At 46.3% G+C, this 8,974-nt stretch overlaps 2 protein-coding genes across 2 annotated transcripts; both read right to left on the reverse strand.

Moving 5' to 3' along the window:
- Positions 1-2,121: 2,121 nt before the first annotated feature.
- Positions 2,122-5,893, reverse strand: LOC122764504. Its single transcript, XM_044018602.1, has 8 exons — positions 5,837-5,893; positions 4,442-4,562; positions 4,175-4,355; positions 3,741-4,036; positions 3,459-3,631; positions 3,101-3,349; positions 2,807-3,022; positions 2,122-2,726 (listed from the first exon to the last, which is right to left on the reverse strand). The coding sequence occupies exons 2-8, from the start codon at positions 4,509-4,511 to the stop codon at positions 2,463-2,465; spliced, it is 1,449 nt and encodes a 482-aa protein (XP_043874537.1). The 5' UTR covers positions 4,512-4,562; positions 5,837-5,893; the 3' UTR covers positions 2,122-2,462.
- Positions 5,561-7,926, reverse strand: LOC122764505. The gene is made up of 7 exons (XM_044018604.1): positions 7,869-7,926; positions 7,602-7,782; positions 7,168-7,463; positions 6,886-7,058; positions 6,528-6,776; positions 6,234-6,449; positions 5,561-6,153 (listed from the first exon to the last, which is right to left on the reverse strand). The coding sequence occupies exons 1-7, from the start codon at positions 7,897-7,899 to the stop codon at positions 5,890-5,892; spliced, it is 1,410 nt and encodes a 469-aa protein (XP_043874539.1). The 5' UTR covers positions 7,900-7,926; the 3' UTR covers positions 5,561-5,889.
- Positions 7,927-8,974: the final 1,048 nt, after the last annotated feature.

Genomic DNA, 8,974 nt, shown 5'->3' on the forward strand with positions numbered 1-8,974 from the left:
GGGACAATAAAAACACACAGAGAACGGTTAAATTCATGGTTCCGTTCAATTTTGGAGAGCAATTCATGGTGGCTCAATCCAACAGGTGTAGACTTTCACTGAACCTGTTTGTGTGGCAGGGGATGGTCGCACTTCAGCTGACAATGACGATGATGATGGAGCAGCAGCTGGCAGTGCACACAAAGGTTCATTAGTTTAGCAGATTCTCATTAAATAACAACCTTGAATGTTGAGTAAATGGAAAAATCAAGCACAAAAATGACATACTACACTCTACTAGTTCCTCAGTGCTCAGCATTGCTCTCTCCAGCTCTTCATCGTCATCCATCACTGTGGAACAGACAGAATCTTTGCCAGGGACTGGCAGGCAATCAGGTCTTCCTTGGACACCAGCCGCTGCTGTTTGGTCTGCTTGACCAGCAGCTGGTGTCCAAGTAGGTTGCGACCCACATCCCTGTATAACTTGCGGATTTCCCGGATCAGCAGGGTCTGTTCTCCTCCCTTTAACCTTGAATGTTTTGGGGGTGTATCACGAAAGAACTCCATAAAGGAGATGGCCTGGCCCAAATACAGTGCCACTGTCGTTGGGGCCAGGCCAACATTCCTCAGGAGTGTGGGGTAGCTGTAGAAAGACCAGTCTGGCTTTAGTCTCAGTCATATGTTTTGAGTACTTCATCATCATCGTCAAACCATTGTGGTAACAAAGCAATAGACTTGACAAGAAAAGAACATTCTTAACATCCGTAAATTCACAACTTACAACTTGAGCAAGGGCACGTTGAATAGGAACCTCCAGTCCCACAGTTGAAGTGACGGGCAGCCGAGGCAAAGAAATTTCACGAGCACCTTTGCCCGGCTGCTCTTTGTCACTGCATTTTGCTGCATTTTTACAGTGCCCTGAGGGCAGAAAATATATGCAGCATATTCCTCCATGTAGGTGTCTGTAAAGATGGAACACACATGATGATGAATGTAGCATGAAAACACTCCACACACCTGCACAAGCACACAATGTGTTCTTTCTTACTAATGGAGGTTCCAAATTTTATTTTTCTCATTTGGGAGCCCCTGCTCCTCTGCGCAAAATATGGGGACATGGCGCGGAAAAGCTTGCTCTGGGCCGCCGTCCAGCTGCCTTGCTCTTTTTCCTAGAAAAACAAAACAAAACATTAAACACCTCTACTACATGACCAAATGTGCGCATTGGTTCTACACTTGGTAGAGACTTGTAAAGTTGGGGGTATCAAAAACACATGATGAGGATTTGGTCAATTTGTGGCCTTTCAGTTGTGTTGTGTTCGTCTCACTGAAACTTGTTCATTAATGCCTCATTTTCTTTTCTCTAGAATTTCGAGTCCAACGATTCAGAGGTGCGCCAGCATGTGGCAACATTCATGTGCCATGATGTTCGGACACAGGAGCGCTTCTACTCCCTCCACAACACCTTGAGCCGAGCGAAGCAGATGGGGGAGCTCTTTTTGTGCATGTCACTGAGAAGAGGAACACATGCTCCCTCATCTGCTTCCACTGTGTCCTCCACCTCTGTGCCCTCCACCTCTGTGCCCTCCACCTCTGTGCCCTCCACCTCTGTGCCCGCCATCTCCACGCACTACACTGCTGAGGAGGAGATGGATCCGAAGGTAAGTTAAAATAAAACCTTGCAATTGCTATCACACCACAGTCCAAGTTCACTAAGCTCATGTGTACCTTTTATTTGTTTTGAAGCTTACCCCACGGAAGTATGGGCCCTCTCCCTCACAGCTGCTGGTTAAAAAGATAAAAGTGAGGGTTGGCTTCAGCCCGAAAAAAAAGTATCCGTCCAGGGCCAGGAGGACATGAGTGTCTGTCTGTCTGTGTGTGTGTGAGTGTGTTCCAAAAAAAAACAAAAAAACAAAAAAAAGGTTCAGTGTGTCTATTTTTTATTTTTGTTGTATTTTTCTTGTTTCTGTTCTAGTTTTTATTTTGTTGTATTTTTTGGCTTTGTTTCTTGTATTTATTTTTGTTGTATTTTTCTTGTTTCTGTTCTAGTTTTTATTTTGTTTTATTTTTTTGTTTGGTTTCTTGTTTTTATTTTTGTTGTATTTTTCTTGTTTCTGTTCTAGTTTTTATTTTGTTTTATTTTGGTTCCATTTTTTATTTTTTTTTTTTTATTTTTACCTCCACATGGGCACTGCCGTGACGTGGCGTGGAGGCTTACAGCCTGTGTGATATCACAGCCTCTGGATTTTCTCAGAGGCTCTAAGATCACACAGGCTAACCAAAATGCGCTGAAAACACAACTTCCCTCATTTCCTTGTTTCCAGGTGTATGTGCACATTATTTGATAACCAACGCGTCAGACGACAAGTCTTCATCTGAAAAGGTTGGTAAGACCCACCAAGACCACCCCCAGTGCCCGCATAACCTCACCCTGAGGAGCTTAGTATCACTTGTGTAAATCCTTGAGATTCGGGGGCCTTGGGTCAATTTATGATGCCCAGAGTAGTTGGTGGCAGTAGTTGGAGAAACGGGGTCCCCGGGCCGATCGGGGATAGCCTCCCCCCTGCACTCGCTCCGCGTCCTTTGCCACCTGCTGGCCGGCCCGGGTGCGGCGCCCCGAATCGACCCGAGCGACAGCTTTCCTTATCTATCCTTAGAGGATACTTTTTCCGTGGGCTGATCCCCAGCTTCCCCTTAATTTTCCTTGCCAGCAGCTGAGAGGTGGCTCGTTTCTTCTGTGGCGTCACCTTCAGAATAAAGAACAGGTATACATAAGGTTAGTGGACTTTGACAGTGGTGTGACTGGAATTGCAAGGGTTTAACTTACTCCCTCGGACTCCTCCACTGGTATGGCGAGGTCGGCGGAAGCAGATGAGAGAGCTGCTTCGCCCCGTCTCAGTGAGAGACTGACGAACAGCTCTCTCATCTGCTTTGCCCGCTTAAGGGTGTTATGCAATGCATAGAATCTCTCCTGCGTTTTGACGCTGTGGCACATAAATGTGGCCACTTGGTCCCGGACCTCGGCGTCATTGGATTCAAAATTCTATGAAGTAGAAAAAGAGGCATTAACAAACAAGTACTGGTATTGAGCAATTCCTCATCATGTGTTTCTGATACCCACATAGGTGGACACCGCCGACCTCATGTCCATTAGGGAGGGTGTTCCGTGGAGGCCCATCTCCGCCCATGCCGCCCGGAAATATTTCACAATGTCCTTCGCCTCACCCCGGCCAAGGGATGAGAAAAAGTACCCGTTAGTCGGTACAGATCTCTTGTGGAGACGGAGCCACTCCACGCACCAAGAGTGCTCCTCAGGCTCCAGATATATTTGCGCCACCCCGAACTTCCGTACTGTTTTGTGGTCCAAGACCTGCAGAAGACAAAGTATGACACCACGGATTTGCAAGCGTGGAACAGAAACAAAAGTTGATGTGTGAATGTTTAAGAAGTTTTGGGAAAGAGATTAAAATGATACTTACATTAATGAGGTACCCTGCTTTTGGTTCCCCGACGGCCTCCCTGACCTCCTTCGCCCTCATCTTGGTCAGCACACCCGACCGGTGTCCATATATTGAGGACAGGTAGGCCGCCAGGTACCCGAAGAAGCGGTACCTCGTCTTAGGGTCCCGGGGTGGCGCATTTGCAATGTCCTCTGTAATAAGAGTTAAAGAGTGAAGAGAACAATAACACTTAAAGCTTTTAGGCACTGAAGAAAAAGTGTGTGAGGGAGAGAAAGAGAGAGAAAGGCGGTACAGACTCACCGAGGAGTTTGGACATCTTCATCTTTGCCAGGGACTGGCAGGCAATCAGGTCTTCCTTGGACACCAGCCGCTGCTGTTTGGTCTGCTTGACCAGCAGCTGGTGTCCAAGTAGGTTGCGACCCACATCCCTGTATAACTTGCGGATTTCCCGGATCAGCAGGGTCTGTTCTCCTCCCTTTAACCTTGAATGTTTTGGGGGTGTATCACGAAAGAACTCCATAAAGGAGATGGCCTGGCCCAAATACAGTGCCACTGTCGTTGGGGCCAGGCCAACATTCCTCAGGAGTGTGGGGTAGCTGTAGAAAGACCAGTCTGGCTTTAGTCTCAGTCATATGTTTTGAGTACTTCATCATCATCGTCAAACCATTGTGGTAACAAAGCAATAGACTTGACAAGAAAAGAACATTCTTAACATCCGTAAATTCACTACTTACAACTTGAGCAAGGGCACGTTGAATAGGAACCTCCAGTCCCACAGTTGAAGTGACGGGCAGCCGAGGCAAAGAAATTTCACGAGCACCTTTGCCCGGCTGCTCTTTGTCACTGCATTTTGCTGCATTTTTACAGTGCCCTGAGGGCAGAAAATATATGCAGCATATTCCTCCATGTAGGTGTCTGTAAAGATGGAACACACATGATGATGAATGTAGCATGAAAACACTCCACACACCTGCACAAGCACACAATGTGTTCTTTCTTACTAATGGAGGTTCCAAATTTTATTTTTCTCATTTGGGAGCCCCTGCTCCTCTGCGCAAAATATGGGGACATGGCGCGGAAAAGCTTGCTCTGGGCCGCCGTCCAGCTGCCTTGCTCTTTTTCCTAGAAAAACAAAACAAAACATTAAACACCTCTACTACATGACCAAATGTGCGCATTGGTTCTACACTTGGTAGAGACTTGTAAAGTTGGGGGTATCAAAAACACATGATGAGGATTTGGTCAATTTGTGGCCTTTCAGTTGTGTTGTGTTCGTCTCACTGAAACTTGTTCATTAATGCCTCATTTTCTTTTCTCTAGAATTTCGAGTCCAACGATTCAGAGGTGCGCCAGCATGTGGCAACATTCATGTGCCATGATGTTCGGACACAGGAGCGCTTCTACTCCCTCCACAACACCTTGAGCCGAGCGAAGCAGATGGGGGAGCTCTTTTTGTGCATGTCACTGAGAAGAGGAACACATGCTCCCTCATCTGCTTCCACTGTGTCCTCCACCTCTGTGCCCTCCACCTCTGTGCCCTCCACCTCTGTGCCCTCCACCTCTGAGCTCTCCACCTCTGTGCCCGCCATCTCCACGCACTACACTGCTGAGGAGGAGATGGATCCGAAGGTAAGTTAAAATAAAACCTTGCAATTGCTATCACACCACAGTCCAAGTTCACTAAGCTCATGTGTACCTTTTATTTGTTTTGAAGCTTACCCCACGGAAGTATGGGCCCTCTCCCTCACAGCTGCTGGTTAAAAAGATAAAAGTGAGGGTTGGCTTCAGCCCGAAAAAAAAGTATCCGTCCAGGGCCAGGAGGACATGAGTGTCTGTCTGTCTGTGTGTGTGTGAGTGTGTTCCAAAAAAAAACAAAAAAACAAAAAAAAGGTTCAGTGTGTCTATTTTTTATTTTTGTTGTATTTTTCTTGTTTCTGTTCTAGTTTTTATTTTGTTGTATTTTTTGGCTTTGTTTCTTGTATTTATTTTTGTTGTATTTTTCTTGTTTCTGTTCTAGTTTTTATTTTGTTTTATTTTTTTGTTTGGTTTCTTGTTTTTATTTTTGTTGTATTTTTCTTGTTTCTGTTCTAGTTTTTATTTTGTTTTATTTTGGTTCCATTTTTTATTTTTTTTTTTTTTTTTACCTCCACATGGGCACTGCCGTGACGTGGCGTGGAGGCTTACAGCCTGTGTGATATCACAGCCTCTGGATTTTCTCAGAGGCTCTAAGATCACACAGGCTAACCAAAATGCGCTGAAAACACAACTTCCCTCATTTCCTTGTTTCCAGGTGTATGTGCACATTATTTGATAACCAACGCGTCAGACGACAAGTCTTCATCTGAAAAGGTTGGTAAGACCCACCAAGACCACCCCCAGTGCCCGCATAACCTCACCCTGAGGAGCTTAGTATCACTTGTGTAAATCCTTGAGATTCGGGGGCCTTGGGTCAATTTATGATGCCCAGAGTAGTTGGTGGCAGTAGTTGGAGAAACGGGGTCCCCGGGCCGATCGGGGATAGCCTCCCCCCTGCACTCGCTCCGCGTCCTTTGCCACCTGCTGGCCGGCCCGGGTGCGGCGCCCCGAATCGACCCGAGCGACAGCTTTCCTTATCTATCCTTAGAGGATACTTTTTCCGTGGGCTGATCCCCAGCTTCCCCTTAATTTTCCTTGCCAGCAGCTGAGAGGTGGCTCGTTTCTTCTGTGGCGTCACCTTCAGAAATAAGAACAGGTATACATAAGGTTAGTGGACTTTGACAGTGGTGTGACTGGAATTGCAAGGGTTTAACTTACTCCCTCGGACTCCTCCACTGGTATGGCGAGGTCGGCGGAAGCAGATGAGAGAGCTGCTTCGCCCCGTCTCAGTGAGAGACTGACGAACAGCTCTCTCATCTGCTTTGCCCGCTTAAGGGTGTTATGCAATGCATAGAATCTCTCCTGCGTTTTGACGCTGTGGCACATAAATGTGGCCACTTGGTCCCGGACCTCGGCGTCATTGGATTCAAAATTCTATGAAGTAGAAAAAGAGGCATTAACAAACAAGTACTGGTATTGAGCAATTCCTCATCATGTGTTTCTGATACCCACATAGGTGGACACCGCCGACCTCATGTCCATTAGGGAGGGTGTTCCGTGGAGGCCCATCTCCGCCCATGCCGCCCGGAAATATTTCACAATGTCCTTCGCCTCACCCCGGCCAAGGGATGAGAAAAAGTACCCGTTAGTCGGTACAGATCTCTTGTGGAGACGGAGCCACTCCACGCACCAAGAGTGCTCCTCAGGCTCCAGATATATTTGCGCCACCCCGAACTTCCGTACTGTTTTGTGGTCCAAGACCTGCAGAAGACAAAGTATGACACCACGGATTTGCAAGCGTGGAACAGAAACAAAAGTTGATGTGTGAATGTTTAAGAAGTTTTGGGAAAGAGATTAAAATGATACTTACATTAATGAGGTACCCTGCTTTTGGTTCCCCGACGGCCTCCCTGACCTCCTTCGCCCTCATCTTGGTCAGCACACCCGACCGGTGTCCATATATTGAGGACAGGTAGGCCGCCAGGTACCCGAAGAAGCGGTACCTCGTCTTAGGGTCCCGGGGTGGCGCATTTGCAATGTCCTCTGTAATAAGAGTTAAAGAGTGAAGAGAACAATAACACTTAAAGCTTTTAGGCACTGAAGAAAAAGTGTGTGAGGGAGAGAAAGAGAGAGAAAGGCGGTACAGACTCACCGAGGAGTTTGGACATCTTCATCTTTGCCAGGGACTGGCAGGCAATCAGGTCTTCCTTGGACACCAGCCGCTGCTGTTTGGTCTGCTTGACCAGCAGCTGGTGTCCAAGTAGGTTGCGACCCACATCCCTGTATAACTTGCGGATTTCCCGGATCAGCAGGGTCTGTTCTCCTCCCTTTAACCTTGAATGTTTTGGGGGTGTATCACGAAAGAACTCCATAAAGGAGATGGCCTGGCCCAAATACAGTGCCACTGTCGTTGGGGCCAGGCCAACATTCCTCAGGAGTGTGGGGTAGCTGTAGAAAGACCAGTCTGGCTTTAGTCTCAGTCATATGTTTTGAGTACTTCATCATCATCGTCAAACCATTGTGGTAACAAAGCAATAGACTTGACAAGAAAAGAACATTCTTAACATCCGTAAATTCACTACTTACAACTTGAGCAAGGGCACGTTGAATAGGAACCTCCAGTCCCACAGTTGAAGTGACGGGCAGCCGAGGCAAAGAAATTTCACGAGCACCTTTGCCCGGCTGCTCTTTGTCACTGCATTTTGCTGCATTTTTACAGTGCCCTGAGGGCAGAAAATATATGCAGCATATTCCTCCATGTAGGTGTCTGTAAAGATGGAACACACATGATGATGAATGTAGCATGAAAACACTCCACACACCTGCACAAGCACACAATGTGTTCTTTCTTACTAATGGAGGTTCCAAATTTTATTTTTCTCATTTGGGAGCCCCTGCTCCTCTGCGCAAAATATGGGGACATGGCGCTGAAAAGCTTGCTCTGGGCCGCCGTCCAGCTGCCTTGCTCTTTTTCCTAGAAAAACAAAACAAAACATTAAACACCTCTACTACATGACCAAATGTGCGCATTGGTGCTACACTTGGTAGAGACTTGTAAAGTTGGGGGTATCAAAAACACATGATGAGGATTTGGTCAATTTGTGGCCTTTCAGTTGTGTTGTGTGCGTCTCACTGAAACTTGTTCATTAATGCCTCATTTTCTTTTCTCTAGAATTTCGAGTCCAACGATTCAGAGGTGCGCCAGCATGTGGCAACATTCATGTGCCATGATGTTCGGACACAGGAGCGCTTCTACTCCCTCCCCAACACCTTGAGCCGAGCGAAGCAGATGGGGGAGCTCTTTTTGTGCATGTCACTGAGAAGAGGAACACATGCTCCCTCATCTGCTTCCACTGTGTCCTCCACCTCTGTGCCCTCCACCTCTGTGCCCTCCACCTCTGTGCCCTCCACCTCTGAGCTCTCCAACTCTGTGCCCGCCATCTCCACGCACTACACTGCTGAGGAGGAGATGGATCCGAAGGTAAGTTAAAATAAAACCTTGCAATTGCTATCACACCACAGTCCAAGTTCACTAAGCTCATGTGTACCTTTTATTTGTTTTGAAGCTTACCCCACGGAAGTATGGGCCCTCTCCCTCACAGCTGCTGGTTAAAAAGATAAAAGTGAGGGTTGGCTTCAGCCCGAAAAAAAAGTTTCCGTCCAGGGCCAGGAGGACATGAGTGTCTGTCTGTCTATGTGTGTGAGAGTGTGTTCAAAAAAACAAAAACAAAAAAAAACAAACAAACAAAAAACAAAAAACAAAAAAAAAAGGTTCTGTGTGTCTATTTTTTATTTTTGTTGTATTTTTCTTGTTTCTGTTCTAGTTTTTATTTTGTTGTATTTTTTGGCTTTATTTCTTGTATTTATTTTTGTTGTATTTTTCTTGTTTCTGTTCTAGTTTTTATTTTGTTTTATTTTTTGTTTGGTTTCTTGTTTTTATTTTTGTTGTATTTTTCTTG

This window comes from Solea senegalensis, unplaced genomic scaffold (genome assembly GCF_019176455.1).
Source record: "Solea senegalensis isolate Sse05_10M unplaced genomic scaffold, IFAPA_SoseM_1 scf7180000017446, whole genome shotgun sequence".
Classification (NCBI taxonomy): domain Eukaryota; kingdom Metazoa; phylum Chordata; class Actinopteri; order Pleuronectiformes; family Soleidae; genus Solea; species Solea senegalensis.